We start from the raw sequence: 25,263 nt of genomic DNA, 5'->3' as shown, positions 1-25,263 counted from the left end.
ATCCTCAAGCTACTCTAGTAATATTCCTACTCCAGAGTAGTACACCATAGCTCTTGAGAAGAAAACAAAAAATAATCGTTTCTGTGTGTTTTAAGTGGAGAGTAGTTTATTTGATTTACATGAACATTAAGCCATGATAGGTAATGACAGTTTTTTCCTAAAGTGTGTTCCGTTACCCATTGACATGGATATGTCATAACCTGTTATCCTTGGTTTATAGATTTCCCCAGGGAAAATGTTCCAAGAGAGTGAGCAAAAGAAATGTTTTCTGGGTAAAGTATCAAGGCAAAAGTGTTGTTATTTCAAACATCACAACATTTCCCTATAGCAGTCTGTATCCAAGAAAAAATCTGTGCTAGCCAAGCAAATGAATCTGGCCAAGCAAATTTCTGATAATACATGTGATGGCTGAATTGAGATTTTTTATAACAACTGTGAGTCACTCTATGATACCCATTTCTGGACATCTCAGACTGAGAGATTACTATAAGAGGTATCATGTTAAGTCCAGAGACCAGAAAACCTCTGTTTCCTAGAGCTTTTCATTTATCTGAGTGTTTTCCTCTGCTTGTCAGGACTTGTGCTCTCACGAGCTCCTGCTCTCATATCAGGGGAGTGAATAATTGAATTTGGATAGTTTTTTGGTTTTTGAATTGGGAGACTCCTTTTCCTGTGGACTATCTATAGAAAAAATGAGTCAAATAGAGAACCTGAAGGGAGGCAACTCTGAATGCTTCCATGGCTATATACATATCTGTTTTCTTTGATTTGCTAAACCCTAAGTTAAAAGGAAAGTACTGTCTAAAATAAGGAGATATTCCCTATATTTATACCATCATCTAAGTATTTACAATGGAGTGTTTTGTATGGTAAATGTCAAAAAGGTTGAGACATGACTTAATTAAATTAAGAGAGGAAACTTTTTTTAATGATGGAAATAGGGGTTTAATAAAGTTACATCTTCTTTAACTCCTTTAATATCTGTAATAAACTATGACTGTTCAAGAGTTGAGCAGCCTCTTTTTTGAAGCAATTTATTTATTTTCCTTCAAAATTGGCACCACTTTAGAATTTCTAGTTGAGATCTACTTGGCTAAGACTTCATTTCCCATCCAATTCATTAAAACTGTTGATGTTCAAGCCAGGAAGAGGATGTTTTCTGGGTCTACTTATGATGGCTCTGTATCAAACCAGCAAATGTTTAGAAACTCTCCAAGGCCTATGTGATTTTTTAAAAAAGATATTTATTATGTGGAATGAAGGAGCAAACATGTTCTGTTTTATACTATTCAAAACCAAGTCCATTTCCCTTAGGAGTCACTTGTACTTAGAGCTGACCTGGACAGTGAAAGGCACTGTGATGGCTGCTCATCACCCAGAGCTGCTCAAGCACTGGCTTCACTCTGTAGCTCAGAGGGACCCCAATGCTCTATTTCCTTAGTCCTTAGGGTATAAGTACTAAACCTCTGAAACGCAGACCTAAGAAATGCCTGGTGAAGGCACTAAAGCTGACATCATTACGAAAAGCTAGCAGGAGGTATTGTACCCCTTGTGAAGAGGTTTTAAAAGTTTCTTATATAAACTAAATTCCTCATTAACAAATAAATAGACCTTCCATAGCAGCTAGAAGGAACCTCATCCCCTTTATTGAACTGTGGCCATGGACCTCTCAATGGTATCCCTGTAACCCTAAGATCTAGTGAAAAACCTGGCACAGGAAAAAGTATACAGTAAATATTAGATGAAAGAATAGGCAGGAGAACCACTTGAACCTGGAGGGCAGAGGTTGCAGCAAGCTGAGATCACGCACGCCACTGCACTCCAGCCTGGGCCACAGAGCGAGATTTCATCTCAAAAAAAAAAAAAAAAAAAGAAGAATTCAGTTCTGTATTTTCATTTTTTCCCCTATAAAAGATCATTTTAATTATTTCTGTTCCTCATGGCCTCCATATTTTGAAATATTTATTATTATGCATTGATTAAATAATAATTCATTTGTTTTATAACTTTACTGACCAAAGCCAACCAGGACTTCTGGTCAATATGAGAAAATCATGATTGGTTAGTACCATAATTTCAGCTCAAAAAAAATGGATATTTTATTTGGGTTCTGTAACAAATAAGCTTTTTGAAATCAAAATAACTTCCAGGCCCAACTATTACTTTTGGGGGCTTCTATGATTCTGAGCATGCAGACTAAAAATCAATAATATTGTCTAAACTACTCATTTTATAGATAAACATGGTAATGCTTAAGGAGTTAGGGAGAAATGGCTTGCCTGAAAAGTCAAACTAATTAATTCCCATTTCCCAGTTTAGGGTCTATTTTGGATGGATGTATAGGATAGGGCTTGGAGAGGGTATTCTAGAATGAGGCTTTAAGTTCCTGCCTCCTTTTTAACAATTGATGGTGTTAGATTGTTGTGAACATAAATTTGGATAGAATTTATGGATAGAATCTCATTTAACAAATGCTGTATTGACTCATATCTAGTTACATATAGTGTCATTATATATCTCCATGATGTAGCTCACAGTCTATACCAGTGTTTTATTGTTGTAAACTGCAAAATTCTATCAGATTTTTAAAATTGCATATGAATAGGTGTCATAGAGGACTTATTTTTGTCTGGGAAGGATGTGGGAACATCCTCCTTATGGCCCCAGGAGAGGAAATGGCTTGAGAGTGCATGTTATTAACTTGAGATGAGGACTAGGCATCCATTAGAGAGTGACCCTTGTGGACAATGGGATCAACCTTTGTAAGTCCTATAAAGAAAACCAAGGATGAAACTATGCAGTCAGGGAAACGTCAATGATTTGAAGTGGATCAAGATTCCTATATCCATGATATTTTGCATTTCTGCTGTTATTAACGTGTCAGAATATAATAGTCAATGCAATTTGGTTGTTCCAAAAAAAATTAATCACAAATCCTTACTAGTATTGAAGGCAATCTTCAAATTATTATATTAATCTCTTTGCTCTATGGCATTTAAGGACTTTTTATTAAATGCTACGGCATTTAATAATTATATTAATTATATGTAAACACCTACATCATTATGAATATTAGTAATAAACTTTAAGGTGTTTGGGCTGAATATTAAGTTTGCTCTTATACACATATGTTTTTGTGTGCAGAGTTGATGAAAGGGTCAAGAAAAGGAATTTGAAACTCTGGAACAGGCAAATAAATATACAGGAAATCATGCAGTAGGGGGAGGAATACTTAAGATTTACTTGAAAGATGAACTTTTACTATTTTTTTATCTTAAAATTTTTAGTTTTGTTTTTTTAGAGACAGTCTTGCTTTGTTACCCCAGCTGGAGTGCAGTGGCATGATCATAGCTCACTCTAACCTTTAACTTCTGGGCTCAGGCAATCATCCTGCCTCAGCCTCCCAAGTAGCAGGAACTTCAGTGTGTGCCACCATGCCTGACTAATTAAAAAAATTTTTTTTAATGAACACATGTCAAAAACTGTATTTAATTAATGAGGGATAGCAGGATAACAAAGCCAGTTCAAAAAAGAATATGAAAAATATGATTTTACATTTCAGAGCACAAATGGAGCACTAAAATAATTAAATTAGAATAATCCAGTTAATGTCTTATGACATGGGTTTACCTATATAGCAAACTTGCGTGTGTACCCCGTACTTAAAAGTTAAAAAACATCATCAACATGACAAAAAGATAAATATTCTTTCCTACAGCTCTAAAAAGAGGCAGGATGACCTTAATCTTTGGGATTATCTTTTCTACTACACTAAAAAGATACAATTTAGCAGTTTTCTATAACATCTAGCTATATGTAATTATACAGTGTCTGAGATTCCATAAATAATATATAGTAAGGTATACAAAATCACATTTGCTAAAGAGTCAGATAACTCTTATCTGGGCTTGCTACACAATGTTTGTCATTTTGTTTTGTTCTGGTATTTTTTATTTCTGTGGGTACATAGTAGGTGTATATATTTATGGAGTATGACATATTTGGTTACAGGCATACAATACATAATAATCACATCATGGTAAATGGGCTATTTATCCCCTCAAGCATTTATCATTTGTGTTACTAACAATCCAATTATATTTTTTGGTTATTTTTTAAATGTACAATTAAATCAGTATTGACTGTATTCACCCTATTGTGCTGTCAAAAACTAGATACTATTTTTTTTAGTATACTTTTAAGTTCTGGGATACATGTGCAGATCGTGTGGGATTTTTACATAGGTAAACACATGCCACAGTAGTTTGCTGCATTCATACCCCCCGTCATCTACATTATGTATTTCTCCTAATATTATCTCTCCCAATCCCCTACCCCCTGTTATTCCTCCCCTAGCCTCCCCACCCCTAGAAGGCCCCACTGTGTAATGTTTCCCTCCCTGTTTCCATGTGTTCTCATTGTTCAATACCCACTTATGAGTGAGAACATGTGGTGCTTGGTTTTCTGTGTTCCTGTGTCAGTTTGCTGAGAATGATAGTTTCCAGCTTCATCCATGTCCCTGCAAAGGACACGAACTCATCCTTTTTTATGGCTGCATAGTATTCCATGGTATATATGTACCACATTGTCTTTATCCAGTCTATCATTGATGAGCATTTGGGTTGGTTCCAAGTCTTTGCTATTGTGAACAGTGCTGCTATGAACATACATGTGCATGTGTCTTTATAATAGAATGATTTTTTTTGGCTGCAAATGCCTTTTTTAAATATACTTTAAGTTCTGGGGTACATGTGCAGATTGTGCAGGTTTGTTACATAGGTATACACGTGCCATGGTGGTGGTTTACTGCATACATCGCCCCGTCATCTACATTAGGTATTTCTCCTAATGTTATCCCTCCCCAATCCCCCGCTCCACTATTCCTCCCCTAGCCACCCACCCACCAGGCCCTGGTGTGTGATGTTCTCCTCCCTGTGTCCATGTTTTCTCATTGTTCAACACCCACTTATGAGTGAGAACATGTGGTGTTTGGTTTTCTGTGTTCCTATGTCAGTTTGCTGAGAATGATGGTTTCCAGTTTCATCCATGTCCCTGCAAAGGACATGAACTTATCATTTTTTTTTGGCTGTGTAGTATTCCATGTTGTATATGTACCACATATTCTTTATCCAGTCTATCATTCATGGGCATTCAGTTGGTTCCAAGTCTTTGCTATTGTGAACAGTGCCGCAATAAACATACTTGTGCATGTGTCTTTAAAAGAGAATGATTTATAATCCTTCAGGTATGCACCCACTAATGGGATTGCAAGCAAGAAGGCAAGATTAGAGAAAAAAGAGTGAAAAGAAATGAACAAAGCCTCTAAGAAATACGGGATTATGTGAAAAAACCAAATCTATAATTGATCGGTGTACTTGAAAGTGATGGGGAGAACGAAACCAAGTTGGAAAACACTCTTCAGGTTATTATCCAGGATAACTTCCCCAAACTAGCAAGGGAGGCCAAGATTCAAATACAGGAAATACAGAGAACACCACAAAGATATTCCTCAAGAAGAGCAACCCCAAGGCACTTAATCATCAGATTCACCAAAGTTGAAATGAAGGAAAAAATGCTAAGGGCAGCCAGAGAGAAAGGTCGGGCTACCCACAAAGGGAAGCCCATCAGACTCACAGCGGATCTCTCAGCAGAAAGCCTACAAGCCAGAAAAGAGTGGGGGCCAATATTCAACATCCTAAAAGAAAAGAATTTTCAACCCAAAATTTCATATCCTGTCTAACTAAGCTTCATAAGCGAAGGAGAAATAAAATCCTTTATGCAACTAAGCAACTGCTGAGAGATTTTGTCACCACCAGGCCTGCCCTGCAAGAGCTCCTGAAGGAAGCACTAAACATGGAAAGGAACAACCAGTACCAGCCACCGCAAAAACATACCAAACTGTAAAGCCCATCGACACTATGAAGAAACTGCATCACCTAACGGGCAAAACAACCAGCTAGCATCAAAATGGCAGGATCAATTCACACATAACAATATTAACCTTAAATGCAAATGGGCTAAATGCCCCAATCAAAAGACACAGACTGGCAAGTTGGATAAAAAGTCAAGACCCCTTGGCGTGCTATATTCAAGAAAACCATCTCACGTGCAAAGACACACACAGGGTCAAAATAAAGGGATGGAGGAAGATTTACCAAGCAAATGGAGAGCAGGGATTGCAATCCTAGTCTCTGAAAAAACAGATTTTAAACCAACAAAGATCAAAACAGACAAAGAAGGGCATTACAGAATGGTAAAGGGATCAATGCAACAAGAAGAGCTAACTATCCTAAATATATATGCACCTAATATAGGAGCACCCAGAAACGTAAAGCAAGTTCTTAATGACTTGCAAAGAGACATAGACTCCCTCCCTATAATAGTGGGTGACTTTAACACCCCATTGTTAATACTAGACAGATCAATGAGACAGAAAATTAACAAGGATATCCAAGACTTGAACTCAGATCTGGACCAAGCAAATCTAATAGACATGTACAGAACTCTCCACCCCAAATCCACAGAATATACATTCTTCTCAGCACCACATCACACCTACTCTAAAATTGACCACATAATTGGAAGTAAATCACTCCTCAGCAAATGCAAAAGAATGGAAATCATAACAAACAGTCTCTCAGACCATAGTGCAATCAAATTAGAACTCAGGATTAAGAAACTCACTCAAAACTGCACAACTACATGGAAACTAAACTAACTACTGGATAAATAATGAAGGCCAAAATAAAGATGTTCTTCACAACCAATGAGAATGAAAACACATCGTATCAGAATCTCTGGGACACATTTAAAGCAGTGTCTAGAGGGAAATTTATAGCACTAAATGCCCACATGAGAAGTGAGGAACAATTTAAAATTGACACCCTAACATTACAATTAAAAGAACTAGAGGAGCAAGATCAAAGAAATTCCAAAGCTAGCAGAAAACAAGAAATAACTAAGATCAGAGCAGAACTGAAGGAGATAGAGATACAAAAACCCTTCAAAAAGTCAATAAAACCAGGAGCTGGTTTTTTGAAAAGATCGACAAAATAGATAGACCGCTAGCCAGATTAATAAAAAAGAAAAGAGAGATGATTCAAATAGATGAAATAACAAATGGTGAAGGGGATATCACCACTAATTCCACAGAAATACAAACTACCACAGAGATTACTACAAACACCTCTATGCAGATAAACCAGTAAATCTAGAAGAAATTGATAAATTCCTGGACACTTAACACCCTCCTAATAGTAAACCAGGAAGAAGTTGAATTCCTGAACAGACCAATAACGAGGTCTGAAGTTGAGGCAGCAATTAATAGCCTACCAACCAAAAAAAGTCCAGGTCCAGATGGGTTCACAGCCGAATTCTACCAGAGGTACAAAGAGGAGCTGGTATCATTCCTTCTGAAACTATTCCAAACAATACAAAAAGAGGGAATCCTCCCTAACTCATTTTATGAGACCAACATCATCCTGATACCAAAACCTGGCAGAGACACAACTATAAAGAAAATTTCAGGCCAAAAAAATTGTTTTTGCTTGAGATGGGGTCTTACTGTGTTGCCTAGGTTGGTCTTGAACTCCTGGCCTCAAGGAAGGAATTCTCCCACCTTGGCCTCCTAAAGTGCTGGCATTATAGGTCTGAGCCACTATGTCCAGCCTTAATCTTTTATTTTATTCAGGTATAATATATAGATAATGAAAAGCACAGATTTTTTTTTTTTTTTTTTTTTTTGCTAGCACAAATATGGGACAATTTTATCTTTGAAGGGGACAATATCTGCCATCTTGAATCATAATCATGAGAAAATCATGATTCCATTCTGAATAGATCTAGAACAAAATACAGGTTATCTAAACTTGTTAGCAATCTTTTAAACATAAGATCCACATGTAATAAAATTCACCTGTTTAAAGTATACAAATCAGTGGGTTTTAGTATATTCACAAAGTTGTACAAACATCAGCAGTATGTAATTTCAGAACATTTTTATCACTGTAAAAAAGTAATCTCATTCGCATTAGCAGTCACTCTGCACTTTCCCATTTTGCCATTCCCTCAGCCCCTGAAAACCACTTTTTCTCTATCAAATTGCCTATTCTGGATATTTCATATAAACAGAATTCTGTAATAGGTGACCTTTTGTGTCTGACTTCTTTCATTTAGCATAATGTTTTAAAGATTCATTCATACTGTAGCATGTATAATACTAGTACTTCATTTTTATGGCTAAATAATATTAATATGGATATCCCACATTTTGTTTACTCATTTATCAATTGCAGACACTTAAGTTGCTTCCACTTTTTGGCTATGATATATAATGCTGCTATGAACATTTGTGCACAAATTTTTGCATGGCTATATGTTTTCATTTTTCTTGGGTGTATATCTAGTAATGAAATTAATTGCTGGGTTATATGGTGACTCTATATTAACTGTTTGAGAAACTGCCAAACTGTTTCCCGTGGCTGAACCATTTTATATTGCCACCAGCAATGTGTGAGAGTTCCAGTTTCTTTGCACCCTTAGCAACACTTGTTATTTTTATCATGTCCATTTCTGTTTTTTATTATGACCATTCTGGTAGGTAAGGAATAACTCACTGTGATTTTGATTTGCATTTCTTTTCTTGTTTTTTTTTTTTTTAATTGCATTTTAGGTTTTGGGGTACATGTGAAAAACATGCAAGATTGTTGCATAGGTGCATATGTGGCAGTGTGATTTGCTGCCTTCCTCCCCTTCACCTATATCTGGCATTTCTCCCCATGCTATCTCTCCCCAACTCCCCACCCCCCGCTGTTCCCCCACTCCCCCCCAAGAGACCCCAGTGTATAGTGTTCCCCTCCCTGTGTCCATGTGTTCCCATTGTTCAACACCCGTCTATGAGTGAGAACATGCGATGTTTGATTTTGTGTTCTTGTGTCAGTTTGCTGAGAATGATGGTTTCCAGATTCATCCATGTCCCTACAAAGGACGCGAACTCATCGTTTTTGTTGGCTGCATAATATTCCATCATGTATATGTGCCACATTTTTCCTGTCCAGTCTATCATCGATGGGCATTTGGATTGGTTCCAGGTCTTTGCTATTGTAAACTGTGCTGCAATGAACATTTGTGTGCGTGTGTCCTTATAGTAGAACGATTTATAATCCTTTGGATATATACCCAGTAATGGGATTGCTGGGTCAAATGGAATTTCTATTTCTAGATCCTTGAGGAATCGCCACACTGTCTTCCACAATGGTTGAACTAATTTACACTCCCACCAACAGTGTAAAAGTGTTCCTATTTCTTCACATCCTCTCCAACATCTGTTGTCTCCAGATTTTTTAATGATCGCCGTTCTAACTGGCATGAGATGGTATCTCAATGTAGTTTTGATTTTCATTTCTCTAATGACCAGTGATGATGAGCATTTTTTCATATGCTTGTTGGCCTCATGTATATCTTCTTTTGTAAAGTATCTGTTCATATCCTTTGCCCATTTTTGAATGGGCTTGTTTTTTTCTTGTAAATCTGTTTTAGTTCTTTGTAAATTCTGGATATCAGCCCTTTGTCAGATGGGTAGGCTGCAAAAATTTTTTCCCATTCTGTTGGTTGCCGATTCACTCTATTGACTGTTTCTTTCGCCGTGCAGAAGCTGTGGAGTTTGATCAGGTCCCATTTGTCTATTTTGGCTTTTGTTGCCAATGCTTTTGGTGTTTTGGTCATGAAGTCCTTGCCTACGTGCCTATGTCCTGAATGGTTTTGCCTAGGTTTTCTTCTAGGGTTTTTATGGTGTTAGGTCTTATGTTTAAGTCTTTAATCCATCTGGAGTTAATTTTAGTGTAAGGTATCAGGAAGGGGTCCAGTTTCTGCTTTCTGCATTGCATAAGAATATCACTGTATTTATTTTCCTACAGGTAATTTTTCTACGGCTTCAACATTTTCTTTCCAATATTAAAAGAAAAAATTCCAAAGTTTAGAACTGGATCACTTGGCCCTTTCTCTTCTTATCTCCTCCCAGTTCAAAATGCTTGCATCTCTTAATGGCCAGCATCCTCTTGGATCTGCAGTTAGGCTCGACACATTCCAGCCGGAGCACAATCTTCTTTGTGGTCTTAGCCTTCTTCCGGAAAATTGGCTTTGTCTGCTCACCATAGCCACTCTGCTTCCGATCATGGCGCCTCTTTCCCTGGGCATACAAGGAATCTTTGCCCTTCTTATACTGTGTCACTTTGTGAGGCTGATGCTTGCCACACTTTTTACAGAAGGTTCTTCGGGTTTTAGGTACGTTGACCATCTTTGCAGAAGGGCTGGTCTGTCTATATGATGGAAACCGGAAACGGCGTCCGACACACTCGACTCGCGCAGCTCTCGCCTCGCAACCTGCATTTCTTTAATGATAAATGATGTTGAGCATCTTTACATGTGCTTATTGGTTATTTGTATTTACTTGAAGAAATACCTATTTTAATCTTTGCCTATTTTTAAATTACATTATTTGGTTTTTCATTGCTGAGTTTTAAGAGTTCCTTGTATATTCTGGGTGCTAGATTATTATCAGATATCAAATTTGCAAATACTTTCTCTCATTTTGTGGGTCGTGTTTTCACTTTTTTGGTGGTGTCTGCTATGATCTGAATGTTGGTATTTCCCTCAAATTTATGTGTTGGAAATAATCCCCAATGCTATAGTATTAAGAGTTTTGGGGTCTTTAGATGGTAATTAGGTCATGAGGGCTCCACCATCATGAATGGGATTAGTTTAGAGGCTCAAGGAGCTTGTCTCTGCCCTACACCATCTGAGGATGTAGCAACAAGGCATGATCCATGAGGAATAGTCCCTCACCAGTCACCATGTCTGCTGGTGCCTTGATCTTGGACTTCCCAGCCTCCAGAACTGAAAGCAATAAATTATATGTTTATAAGCTACCCAGTCTATAGCATTTTGTTTTAGCAGCCTAACACTGATTAAGTCAATGTCCTTTGAAGCACAAAGGTCTTTACATTTTGAAAATGACCATTTTAACTATTTTTTATTTGGTTGCATTTACATTGGTATTTTAGCAATATTTTAATCAGTACTTTTTTGCTCATAATTATATCCCTCTGAATGTCTTTTCTGAGTACACCTCTTTCATGGCACATACCCAGTCTCTCCTCAGTTCTCCATGCAAATGAGCTTGCCTCCTATTCTCTGAGAAAACTGAGATTACTATAAATTCTTGAGCTTCCTCTGTCCCGACTTTATAAGTTTCCATGTATTTTCACTCTTTTCCCTTTTATACTCTCTCTCTTTTGAAGAATAGGCATTTTTCTTTTCAAAATGAATACTTCCACCTAGTCCACTCCATCCCTCCTCTTCTTGGACTTTAATTCAGTGATTAGTCTTTTTCTCTACCCTAGCATCAATAATATTTTGTTCTCTATTAATCTTTCTTTGCTGCCTTTATATAATCTCTTGTCTTTGTTGCTCCTTTAAGGAAAAGAATGGAGGGGGCACTTTGCCCAATTTTATTTTTCCTTTTAGCTACCAACCTGTTTGACTCCTTCCCTTTACTTTTAATCTTGAAACAGCAGTTTCACTTCATTTAAAATATTACAGTAACCCACTCAGTGGCCTCAAAGTTCACAGTCTCCCACTTGGACTCCTCTTACACACTTTTCATCAGATGAATCTTCCCAAAGTGAAGTTCTTATCACCTAACTCTCCTGCCTAAAGATGTTGATGACTCATTTAATATGGAGTTAGCTATAGGACTTCCCAACCTAATATTCAAAGCCCTTCATAACATGTTCTCTCAACTCTGATAGATCTGAACAACTCCTTCTTCCCTGAACACCCCTTGCCACTAGTTTCCTGTGTAATGCCTGTTCCCTGGAATGCCTGTCTTCCTTCATTTCTTCCTATGGAAATTCTGTGTAAAATTTAAACGTCTTGAAGTCTCTGTTGATCATCTCTTCCCCTTCCAGCAGAGGGCACTCTCTAATCTTGGAATCCCTATCACATTTTAAACTTGTATGTGGCCCTTACTATTTGACCTTGTATTATAGCTTTTGAAAGTAGATTGTGAACTCTCTGAAGGCAGAGACTTACCTGTCTGTGGACCCTCTCCAGCAACCATCCAGGGCTGGTAGAGCTAATAGGTATTTCTTGGATTGAATTATTAAATTGAGTATTTCTTGAATTATTTTGATTTAAATTGAAAACAAGAACCTGGGCACCTACATCTGTGGAGAAAAATCTTGAAAAGATAAAGCAGAAAACATGAGGTAGACAGTGGGAGGTGAAGCTGAGAAGGCAATTTATGCTTTAACTTTACACGAATCAGAGTACCCAGAGTTCAAAACCTCATTTTTCTGAGTGTCATTTTTATTTTTGAAAACCAATTAGTGCATAGCATATTTACTCTTTATTCTCAAAACACTGAGAGTTAAAAAAAAAATGGAACTGGTTGAGTAAAATGATATAAAGTCACCTTATCTGACAAACTGTATCATCTGTTTTGAATGAAGGCCCTAGAATTGTTGTGAAGGATGTCATGTTCATCTCTCAATTATGGTGATAAAAAGTAATGAGTTGTAGAAACTTTGTAAACTCTAAAGCGCTGCGTATAAGTTGACCTTTACAGTTTAAAAAGACTTCTTACAAGATACAGGTCAGTTTATATGCTTACAGACTACTGTTACCTGGTTGGTAGGTGGTGGCGGTCTCCCAGCTGGTTCTTTAACGATGGGTGGGTCATGAAGTCAATATTATGACCAAAATTAATATATTCTCAAGGATAAACCCAGCCCCAAACTTTTATATTAAAAAGTTTTAAATTAACCTGTGTACTAGATTGTACTCAACCTTCATTATATATGTGGTATTATTAACACTATTGGGTATTCAAATCAGATTAAATCGATTAAATATTTACCTGTTTGGGTTGGGTGACTAAAAGTGATTTCGTTTTATTAATTTTTAGGTCTTAATAGGAAAATTATCCTCTTTCATTATTTTATCCTTCCTTTTGGGCTCTTTGAATTGATTTCTAAATTGTAAGTTCTTGAAAGCTGAGAAATGGTGCCATATATTTTTGTAAACCCTAGTCCTAACAGGACCCCTTTAGTATTATAATTATTTCAGTAGTACCACTAATGATAATCCTTAATATTTATTGAGTGCTTACTAAGGGATAGGCATGATACTAAATACTGTATATTATTTCTTTTAATTCTCATAGGAACTTTCTGGGTGAAAATGAGACTGAAATAATTTGTTCAAGGTCACACATTGCATAGATGACTGAGCCAAGTTTGGAACCCAGGTGGTCGGACTCTAGAACCACTACATCGTCATCTTTAACAAACGTCTATTGTCAGTGACGCTAATTAGAACCAAGCTGTGTGCATGGCATATGTGCGTTGACATCCTGTCTATGTTTTTATTGTGTAATATACCCAGGATACTGTGAGCCCACAGCTGGTGTCCATTAATGATAATGGTGTGGGAATTCAAAAATAATTTCCAGAGCATCCTGAGTACAAGACATTACATAATTTTCATTTTTCAGTGATCTTTAAATTCTGGGGCTTAAAAGGGACTCGTTATTTGGTTACCCAAAATAGTTTTCTTCTTTTTCTAAAAGTTAGATTTGAAATGGAGGTAATATAAGACTGCAGTGTGCTTTCTGATACTATTTCAGTAGGATTTTTTTCACTTTTATTTTTTCTAAGCTTCTCTGAAGGGAAAGATAGAGACAACATGTGGTTTTTATTTATTTTTTATTTTTTTAGTTTTTCCTTATAATCTCATCCAATTTCCTGGATAAGAAAAATAAATATAAATGTAAAGACTTTCTAAGGAATCTTTGCTTCATCTTCAAGTAAGCACTGTCCAATTTTCTAGTGTGTTAAATATATTCAGAGGTATCTATACAATGGAACATATTATTAAAAAGGATGAGTAGGCTGGGCACGGTGGCTCACGCCTGTAATCCCAGCACTTGGGAGGCCAAGACAAGCAGATCACCTGGGGTCAGGAGTTCAAAACCAGCCTGGCCAATACAGTGAAATCTCATCTCTACTAAAAAAAAAAAAAAAATATATATATATATATATATATATATATATATATATACACACACACATATATATATATAAAAATTAGCTGGGCATGGTGGTGGGTGCCTGTAATTCCAGCTACTCGGGAGGCTAAGGCAGGAGAATCACTTGAACCCAGGAGGCAGAGGTTGCAGTGAGCCAAGATCATGCCACTGCATTCCAGGCTGGGAGACAAGAATGAAACTCCATCTCCAAAAAAAAAGGATGAGTAAGACAAATATTTTCTGTCAAGAAAATATGTCTACAATATATTGTCAAGTAAAAAGAACATGTCCCAGAAATGTCTTCAATATTCTTTTAATAGCCCATTAATATGTAGGTGTTACTGCATATATTAGTAAATGTATAGGAAAATTTTGGGGATTATATATACTAATTGTCATCTATGATTAACTCTGGGGAAAAGAGTAAGATTAAGGAAAGGAGTAAGGTGGGACTTTTTTTTTTTTTTTTTTTTTTTGAGACGGAGTCTCACTCTGTCAACCAGGTTGGAGTGCAGTGGCATGATCTCAGCTCACTGTAACCCCTGCCTCATGGGTTGAAGCAATTCTCCTGCTTCAGCCTCCTGAGTAGCTGGGATTATAGGCGCCCACCAACATGCCTGGCTAATTTTTGTATTTTGAATGGAGACGGGGTTTCACCATGTTGGTCAGGCTGGTCTTGAACTGCTGACCATGTGATCTGCCTGCCTTGGCCTCCCAAAGTGCTGGGATTACAGGCATCAGGCACTGTGCCTGGCCAAATGGAACTTTTTATTCCATATATTTCTGTTTTATTTGAATTTTATGTTAACTTTTGTATTTGTGAGGTTGTGTTTATTTTTCTTGAAAAATAACTCCCCAAATACAAAATGAACAAAGATAATGAAATACATTTCCATACATCAGTTACTCAAAATAAAGAAATGTAAACATTTTTTCATATTTGCTTTAGAAAATTTCTAAAATTATAAAGTTGAAGTTTACTGGTTTCTCTTCCCAATTCTATTTTCATTCTTTCCTCTCTGAAGGCAATGACTGCCATCAATTTGGTTGGCAGTCATTCCATGTTTTATGCATATATTACAAAGATACAAATCCATAAACAATGTATAGTATTTTGCATATTTTAAATTTTACATACTTTATAATATACTGTATTAATATTAAGCAACTTTTAAAACATTGTTTTCATATCTAATCATGCTGATATCTTCAGATCTAGTTCAAACACTGTATTCCATAGTATGAATATATCACAATTCATCCCATCTCTTATTGCTGGATGTTTTGATGGTTTCTTTATTTTTTCTTTTATAGACGATACTTCAGTGGGCATCCCTGTTCATATCTTATTGTGTTCCTGTGTGAGAGGTTCTCTAGGTCAGGACTTCCCAAACTTTTTGTCCATCAGGAGAAAGAAAAGGATTTTTGCATGACATACTGTAGTAAACAGAGGAGAGATAAATGGCAGGATCTCTGGGTAATAGCCCACAGCCATCTTGAGAGATGAAGGGATTGTTACTTAATCCCTTAAGGGATTGTTACTTGTAACACCTGGCCATATCATACATGCTAGGAACCTCTGCTGCAAGGTTTTGTGTTGTAAACTTTAATGTTTATGTGAATCACCTGGTGATCTTGTTAAAATGCAGATTTTAATTCTGTAGATCAGGGGTTGTGCCTGAGATGCAGTGTTTCTAATATTATAAGTTCTCAGGTGATGCTGATCCTTTGAGTAGCAAGGCTCTAGCTCTGTGCTGCTCAGTGTGATAGCCACTAGCCACATGGGGCTATTGAGCACTTAAAATGAGACTGGTTTGAATTGAGATGTCTGTAGGTATAAAATACACATCAGATATCTGAAGTTTTTTGTTTGTTTGTTTTTGAGACAGTGCCTTCCTTTGTTGCCCAAGGTGGAGTGCAGTGATGTGATCACAGATAACTACACACTCAACCTCCTGGGCTCAAGTGGTCTTTGTGCCTCAGCCTCCAGAGGAGCTGGGACCACAGGTGTGTGCCGCTATGCCTGGCTAATTTTTTTTTTTTTTTTTTTTTTAGTAGAGACAGGTCTCACCATGTTGCCCAGGCTGGTCTTGAACTCCTGAGTTAAAACAATCCTCCTGTCTCAGCCTCTCACAGTGCTTGGATTATAAGTATGAACACTATGCCCAGCTAAAACAACTTTCAAAGTCATTAAAATCATAGGAAAATCTTAGAAAGTCATGCCGATATTGATAATGGCAGTGGGTTACACCTAAGTTGACAATGTAATTTTTTTCATCTTTTCACTTTTGAGAGTAAAGGAGGATTTTTTTTTTTTTTTTTTTTTTGAGACGGAGTTTCGCTCTTGTTACCCAGGCTGGAGTGCAATGGCGCGATCTTGGCTCACCGCAACCTCCGCCTCCTGGGTTCAGGCAATTCTCCTGCCTCAGCCTCCTGAGTAGCTGGGATTACAGGCACGCGCCACCGTGCCCAGCTAATTTTTTGTATTTTTAGTAGAGATGGGGTTTCACCATGTTGACCAGGATGGTCTCGATCTCTTGACCTCGTGATCCACCCGCCTCGGCCTCCCAAAGTGCTGGGATTACAGGCGTGAGCCACCGCGCCTGGCCCGTAAAGGAGGATTTTTTTAAATTATTACATAATTTTTTGAGTACGGGGAACTTTATTGATGGTATGCAACAAAGTGGGGCTCCCTAGACCCCTCCCTCTTAAGGGGATCCGCATGGAAATTGTGAGGGAGGGGAGATTCTCACTGTGGTGGAGGACTGAGTGTGGCAGGGACTCCACACCAGCTGAGGGCGTATCTCTTCCTCTTGTACTCTCACTGGGGCTGGTGGTCTGGAGTCTTACTTTTTGGAGGCCATGTGGGCCATGAGGTTCACCACCCTGTTGCTGTAGCCAAATTCATTGTCATACCAGGAAACGAGCTTGAGAAAGTGGTCATTTAGGACAATGCCAGCCCAGCATCAAAGATAGGAGAGTGAGACAACTTGGTGCTCATTGTAGCCCCGGATGCCCTTTAGGGGCCCTCTGATGCCTACTTCACTACCACCACCACCACCACCTCCTTGTCCTCCTCCTCCTCCTTTTTTTTTTTTTTTTGAGAGAGAGTATCGTTCTGTTGCCCAGGCTGGAGTGCAGTGGTGCAATATAAGCTCACTGTAGTCTCAATGCCTCCCAGGTTCAAGTGATTCTTGGCCCTCAGCCTCTCAAGTAGCTGGGATCACAGATGTGTGCCACCATGCCCGGCTAATCTTTGTATTTTTAGTAGAGACAGAGTTTCACCATATTGACCAGGCTGGTATCGAACTTTGGAACTCAAGTGATCCACCCACCTTGTCCTCCCAAAGTGCTGGAATTACAGGCGTGAGCTACCACACCTAGCCTGCTTCACTACCTTCTTGATGTCATCATATTTGGCAGGTTTCTCCAAACAGCAGATCAGATCCATTACCAAACAGTGGTAGGGACACAGAAGGCCATGCCAGTCAGCTTCCTGTTCAGCTTGGGGATAACCTTACCCAAAGCCTTGTTAGTGCCAGTAGATGCAGGGATGATGATCTGGAGAGCCCCACAGCCATTGTGCCACAGTTTCCCAGAGAGGCCATCCATGGTCTTATAGGTGTCGGTGATGGCATGGACTGTGTTCATGAATTGTTCCACGATCCCATAGTTGTCATGGATGACCTTGGCCAGGGAAGCTAAGCAGTTGGTGGTACAGGCATTACTGACAATCTTGAGGCTGTTTTTATACTTCTCATGGTTCACACCCATCACAAACATTGGGAAGTCAGAGGGGGCAGAGATGATGACCTTTTTGGCTCCTCCATCTAAATGAGTCCCAGCCTTCTTCATGGTAGTAAAGATACCAGTGGACTCCACGATGTAATGAGTGTCAGTGCCAACATCACCCCATTTGATTTAGGTGGGATCTCACTCTTGGAAGATGGTGATAGGATTGCCACTGATGACAGATTTCCCATTCTCAGCCTTGATGATGTTGTGGAACTTGCTATGGGTGGAATCATACTAGAACATGTAGACCATGTAATTGAGATTAACAAGGAGGTCATTCATGGCAACAATATTCACTTTGCCAGAGTTAAAAGCAGCCCTGGTGACCTGGTGCCCAGTATAGCCAAATTCATTTACCCTGGCCTTCACCTTCACCATGGTGTCCCAGGGGTGCAGATAGCCCTGCACAAGAAGATGCTGCTGTCAAACGGGAGGAGCAGAGATCCCAATTTTCAAAATATTTGTTTCTTCACTGAAAAATTGTTTTATACATTGGTGGACTTTAGATTATTTCTATATTAAAATACCTAAATACATGAAGAAATTTATACCAATTAATTTGACAACTGAAATGACATTTCTTGAGAGACATAACCAAAACTCACCCAGGAAGAAAAAGATAACTGGAGTAGTGCTATGTCTTTTAAAGAAATTTAATTAATGGCTTAAAATCTCAAAGCCAAAAATAAAACTGTATTCCTAGATTTACTTACACATTTTACTAGTTCTGTACAAACTCTTCTTAGCTGGCTTTTTAAAAAAAGAAGCTGACAAACTGAAATCATGTGGAAATGGAAAGAACCTAGAATAGCCAAAACAATTTTGAAAAAGAAGAGGCTGGAGATTTCACTCTCTTTGATTTTAAGACTTAATATAAAGTACCAGTAATTAAAATCATATGGTGGCTTAAGGATATATATACTCATCAGTGAAACAGGATAGAGAATCCAGAAATGGACCCACATATATACAGTCAAATTTTTTAAGAAAGTTACCAAGGAAATTGGATATCCACGTACAATAACCTCAACATTTATCATACTCCTTATACAAAAATTACAGTTGTCCCTCTGTAACTGGGGATGTTGGTTCCAGGACTCCTTGAGGATACCAAAATCCCTTATATAAATTGTATCGTATTTGCATGTAACCTGTGTACATTCTCTTATATACTTTAAATCATCTCTAGATTACTTGCGGTATATAAATGCTATGTTAGTAGTTGTTATACTATATTGTTTTGGGAAAAAAATGACAAGAAAATAAATCTGCATGTGTTCAGCACAGATGCAATCATTTTTTAAAAAATATTTTTTATCTATGGTTGGTTGACTCCATAGATTGGGAACTCATGGATACAGGGGGTCGATTGTCATTCAAATCAGATCATCCACCTAAATGTAATGGCATCTAGAAGAAATTATAGCAGAAAACCTGCATGGCTTTGGGTTAGCAAAGACTTCTTTAAAAGGAAACAAAAAGCACACATCATCGAAGAAAAAAATGGGGTAAATTGGACTTTATTAAAACTTAAAACTTCTGCTCTAAAATTTAAAACACTGTTTAAAAAAATGAAAAGATAAATCATAGGCACTGAAAAAATGGGAAAACATATCTGATAAAATATCTAGAATATATAATTAACTCTCACAAATCAGTAATAAGACAACCCAGATTTAAAAACAGGCAGAAGAGCTAAACAAACACTACACCAATGAAAATATGCAAATGGCTAATAACCACTTGAAAAGGTGCTCAACATCATTAGTCATCAGGCAAATCCAAATGAAAACCACAATGACATAGCACTATATAGCCACTTTAATGACTGTTGTTTAAAAGATTTATAATACCAAGTGTTGCTGAGAATGTGGAGCTAGTAGAATTATCACATAGAAATGCTGAAAATTAAAATTAAAAAAAAATTTTTTTTTAAATGCTATATGTTATACCCACCTTGCAAAATAGTTTGGCTGTTTCTTATAAAGTTAAACATATAGTAAGCATATGACTCTGCAGTCCCACTCCTAACACCTGTCCACATAAAGACCTTATCATCCACCTGAGCCCTCAGCTAGAGTCACCCTAAAAACAGCAGCAGGGGATTCCCACAAGGGAGTACCCCAGACCATCCTTAGAGCTACTTGGGATTCCAAAGAAAGAAGCACTAAATGCCAAGGTAATCGGTACAAAGCATTTTTTAGGGGAACTTAGGTATAGAGTGCTGCAGGGAGTCTCCCTACGGACAGTGAGACAAGGACCTAGGTTTGTGTGCTGCCAGGAGGTCAGGTTTTGGAGTTTATATGAATGTTTAAGAATTTTGACTCAGGACTGAGGCTAGTTTTTGTTGTTGGTTCTTTCATGTTTTGGGAAACAATCTAAACATCTTTATCAGAACGTTCAGAATTCCAGCTTTGGTTCAAGCTTGCAGGGTAAAACGTGAAGCTGAGAGTCACAGAGTGCTTAAGGCACTCTGTATTTCTCAATCAGGACAGAGAAAAAAGTGGGAAAACCTGGAGGATTCTATAAGGGTTATACATAAATGTTGATAGCAGTTTTATTTATGGTAGAGTCAAACTGGAAATAACCCAAATGTTTATCAGCAGGTAAACTGTGGTACATTCTTATAGGAGAATACTACTCAGCAATAAAAAGGCAGAAGCTTCTGTTCCAGGCAACAATATGAGTTAATCTCAACAGCATTATACTAAATGAAAGAAACCAGAAACAAAGGACTCTATTCTGTAATATTCAATTTATTTGAAATTCTAGAAAAAGCAAAGCTGTAATGATAGGAAATAAACCTGTGGTGGTCAGGAGCTGGAAGGAGAGGATGGTATTAACTGCATAGGATACAAAGGAACTTTTTGGAGGGATGGAAATTTTTTATATCTTGATTTTGGTGTTTATTACATGATGTATACATTTGCCAAAACTCAAATTGTATACTTTAATGGGGAAAATATTTTAAATTATACTTCTAAAAATTAAAAAGTATATATTTTAGCCCAAATATTTTCATAAGCACTATATTTTTGCATCTATTCATAATAGCTGTTTTGACAAATAGTTTTATAGGACACCATAAATAAAAACTCTGTGTTATTTTTAATGTTCAAAATTAGATGCTGCAAAATCATAAGGCTTTTCAATTTTCTATTTTAGTATAGAACATAAATTCACCCAATTAAAATTGGGAATTCAAACAAAAAATTCTTCCTTTAAGTTGAGATACACCAAAGTACACTTGAGAATAAAATCTAATTTTTATAATTAATTTATTTCCTATTTGGAACTGAAACAAATGAAAATAATTTCAGTTTTGAAAATTATTGAAATTAATTTAGACCAGTCATGTGATCCAACTGAAAATTCATGCTTCACAGAACAATTTATAAACTTCAGTAGTTGCACTCGTTAAATTATTTTTTTAAGTGCACTTGGGTTTTTTGGTCTTTTTGCAGTAGTTAACTTGAATACACATTTTATTCTGGAATAATTTTAGATTTGTAGAAAACTTGGAGAGATAGTACAGAGTTCCCATATATCCCTCACCCAGTTTTCCTTATTGTTAATGTCAATATTTTCATGGTACATTTATTAAGGTTAAGAAACTAACATTGGCTGGGCGTGGTGACTCATATCTTTAATCCCAGCACTTTGGAAGGCCAAGACTGGAGGATCGCATGAGCCCAGGAATTCAAGACCAGCCTGTAACCTCCATTTCCTGGGTTCAAATGATTCTCCTGCCTCAGCTTCTCGAGTAGCTGGGATTATGGGCATGTGCCACCACGCCCAGCTAATTTTTGTATTTTTAGTAGAGATGGGGTTTCATCATGTTGGCCAGGCTGGTCTTGAGCTCCTGACCTCAAGTGATCCGCCCGCCTCGGCCTCCCAAAGTTCTGGGATTACAGGCGTGACCCACCACACCTGGCCTACGTTTTCTTTATTTATCCGCTGAAAGACACTTAGGTTGATTCCATATCTTGTTTATTATGAATAGTGCTGCTATGAACATAGGAGTGTAGATATCTGTTCAAAATACTGTTTTTTTTTTCTTTTGGATATATATGTAGTAGTGGAGTTGCTAAATCATACGGTACCTCTATTTTTAATTTTGTAAGGAACCCCCATACCATTTTTCATGATGAGTGTACTAATTTATTACATTCTACCTAAAGTGTACAAGGGTTCCCTTTTCTCCACACCATTGCCAACACCTGTAATCTTTTCTTTTGTATAACAGCCATTCTAACAGGTATGAGGTGATATCTCATTATGGTTTTAATTTTCATTTCTCTGATGAATAGCAATATTGAGAGTTTTTTCATATACCTGTTGGTTATTTGTGTTTCTTCTCTTGAGAAATGTCTATTCAGGTCCTTTGCCCAGTTTTAACCAGGCTATTCTCTTGAATTAATATTCCTTTTTTTTTTTTTTTTTTTTTGAGACCGCGTTTTGCTCTGTCCCCCAGGCTGGAGTACAGTGGCGCAATCTAGCTCACCACGACCTCCACCTCCCGGGTTCAAGCAATTCTCCTGCCTCAATCTCCTAAGTATCTGGGATTACAGGCCCATGCCACCACGTCCAGCTAATTTTTGTATTTTTAGTAGAGACAGGGTTTCACCATGTTGGTCAGGCTGGTATTGAACTCCTGACCTCATGAATTGCCCACCTCGACCTCCCAAAGTGCTGTGATTACAGATGTGAGCCACCACGCCTGGCCAATATTCTTATATATTTTATCCTTATAAAATTTATAGTTTGCAAATATTTTCTCTCATTGAATGGAGTATCTCTTTATTTGTTTTCATTGCTGTGCAGAAGCTTTTTAGATTTGATGCAATCCTATTTATCTGTTTCCACTTGTTGCGTGTAATTTTGGAGTCATAACCAAAAAATTATGGAGCTTCCCCCTGTGTTTTCTTCTAGTAGATTTATAGTTTCATGACTTAAGTTTAAGTCTTTATTTTGAGTTGATTTTTTTATGTAGTATGAAATATACTGATGTCTTTCACCATAATCCAGTACTACATGATTTACTCTGGCTTTCCTTCCTTGCTTCCTTTCTTAACAATGAGAAACAGGCCATCTACTATCTGTATACTTATTTATTTGACCCCTCTATATGTGTAGCTACTAACTTTTTTTTTTTTTTTGAGACAGAGTTTCACTCTGTCACCCAGGCTGGAGTGCAGTGGCGCAATCTTGGCTCACTGCAACCTGGGTTCAAGTGATTCTCCTGCCTCAGTCTCCTGAGTAACTGGGATTATAGACGTGCACCACCACACCCAGATAATTTTTGTATTTTTAGTAGAAATGGCATTTTGCCATGTTGGCCAGGCTAGTTTTGAACTCTTGGTCTCAAGTGATCCGCCTGCCTCAGTCTCCCAAAGTGCTGAGATTACAGGCATGAGCCACAGCACCCAGCCTGTAGCAACTAACTTTTGAAGTGATACTGATACTTCTTCTGAAAGACTGTGTCTTCTAGTTTTAATATGGAAAGTAATATCTCTATGGTCCCTATGGTGGATAAAATATTTTGTGTGGTATACATATTTATAATCAACTTACTTGAGAAAGAAATTTGGAACTTAAATTTTTATTAAACATGAACTTTTTTATCACTGCCAAAAATGTTTATCGCAAAGTAAAAAGGCATCACCAAACAAGAAAATAAAGTCTTTATTTACATCAGTAAAATAAATGACAAAATCACTGTGAAAAGAGCATACAGACTACTATCTAAATGTGTTGCAGCAGAGCTACTCGGATTGTATTTCCTGCACATGTAGCTAACCTCCGATTTCTCCTATTTCCCACTGATTTCACTATCTGGCAGCCTAGCAGTTATGTACATCTCACAAAAGACATGATCAGGAAGAATGAACTGTCCCTAGCCACTTGTGTACATGTATGCTTCATTTTTTCAGCAAGCACTTGCATGCAGTCTTTGAAAGAGAGATATTAAGTCTGGTATCAGATAATGGTCGGGGAAAGTGATTGTTGGTCGTATTTCAGATTTAACACCATATGAGAAATGTTAATGCATCTTACCATTAGACGAGACCATGACAAAGGCTGGAAATTTAAAGCAAAGATCCTGCAACATTCATAACCACCCACCCCAGCTTATCTTAATGCAATGAGTAATAAGAGTTTTTGAAAAGTTAACATTCTGATTCAATTGTTAAATATCAAACTTCATGAACTTCCCTAACAGAAGCAGGTAAATTGGACTGGCATGACAGGCTGGGATGAGTAGTTACACATTTATGGCCTACCAGAAGCTGTAAACAATTCAAAGTAAAAAGGGTAATGATAATAGTCTGGCCAGGGGGTCAGACTGATAGTGAGAGACCACTGGCCACCCTTTACTGCTAAAAAGTAGTAATCTTGGTGAAGCCTGGGAGATCTCCACACTTTTCTTTTGCACTGAGGCTGTGAGAGCATCTATGGTCATTACAGTTTGTCTACTTTAAGCCCAGACTGAACCCATAATCTCTCCCAAATGCACTGAGACTTGTCCCAGAAATCTGCCCCTAGATTTTGACTGTGAAAGAGTCAGAGTTAAGTAACTATGATACTGAGAAAAGCTGGAATGTCTGGTTTGTGGGAAGTGAGAGAAAAGAGAATATAATGATAAAATTGCATCTGTAAATCACATGGAGTAGGGAGTTAGGAAGGACACAGGATTTCCCCCATTGATTTATCTTTGTGTCAAGAGCTGAAAAATGTAGGAGGATACTGCCTTACTCTTCTGAGCTAATCAAAAGCAGCAGCAAGTACACAGCCAAGTAACATTTAGTTGTTAAGTGGCAGTGAAGAATGTTGCAGTTTGAAAGTTTATGTTGAATACTAGACATTATATCTAAGTACTGTGGAGAATAGAAAAATATCAAACAGTTCCTTCCTGTTCGCTGAGTTTTTATATATATATATATATTTATTATTATTATTATTATCTGTTGCCCAGGCTGGAGTGCAGTGGTGCGATCTCAGCTCACTGCAACCAGTTCCTTCCTGTTCACTGAGTCGAGATATATATATATATATATATATATATATATATATATATATATATATATATTTATTTATTTTTGAGACAGAGTTTCGCTCTTGTTACCCAGGCTGGCGTGCAACGGCGCGATCTCGGCTCACCACAACCTCCGCCTCCTGGGTTCAGGCAATTCTCCTGCCTCAGCCTCCTGAGTAGCTGGGATTACAGGCACGCGCCACCATGCCCAGCTAATTTTTTGTATTTTTAGTAGAGACAGGGTTTTACCATGTTGACCAGGATGGTCTCGATCTCTTGACCTCGTGATCCACCCGCCTCGGCCTCCCAAAGTATTTATTTATTATTATCAACTGTTGCCCAGGCT

At 37.6% G+C, this 25,263-nt stretch overlaps 2 protein-coding genes and 1 pseudogene across 6 annotated transcripts in view; 1 reads left to right on the top strand and 2 right to left on the bottom strand.

The window, feature by feature from the left end:
* Positions 1–25,263, top strand: part of FRMD5 (FERM domain containing 5) — a 343,658-nt gene that overhangs the window by 131,337 nt on the left and 187,058 nt on the right. The gene's annotated exons all lie outside the window — the stretch shown is intronic.
* LOC110568757 (large ribosomal subunit protein eL42-like) lies at positions 9,885–10,361 on the bottom strand. Its single transcript, XM_021673134.2, has one exon. It carries the CDS (start codon positions 10,292–10,294, stop codon positions 9,974–9,976), a length of 321 nt encoding a protein of 106 aa, XP_021528809.1. The 5' UTR covers positions 10,295–10,361; the 3' UTR covers positions 9,885–9,973.
* On the bottom strand, positions 17,445–18,259 carry LOC110568756 (glyceraldehyde-3-phosphate dehydrogenase-like; annotated as a pseudogene).

Source organism: Aotus nancymaae, unplaced genomic scaffold (assembly GCF_030222135.1).
Source record: "Aotus nancymaae isolate 86718 unplaced genomic scaffold, 86718_ANA_hifiasm-v0.15.2.pri h1tg000062l, whole genome shotgun sequence".
NCBI lineage: Eukaryota > Metazoa > Chordata > Mammalia > Primates > Aotidae > Aotus > Aotus nancymaae.
Note: the sequence above shows the minus strand (reverse complement) of the source record. Positions and strands in the feature narration are given on the sequence as shown.

Excerpts from the sequence above, each read along its gene's own strand:
- LOC110568757 (XM_021673134.2), bottom strand. The coding sequence starts at position 10,294 with ATGGTCAACGTACCTAAAACCCGAAGAACCTTCTGTAAAAAGTGTGGC.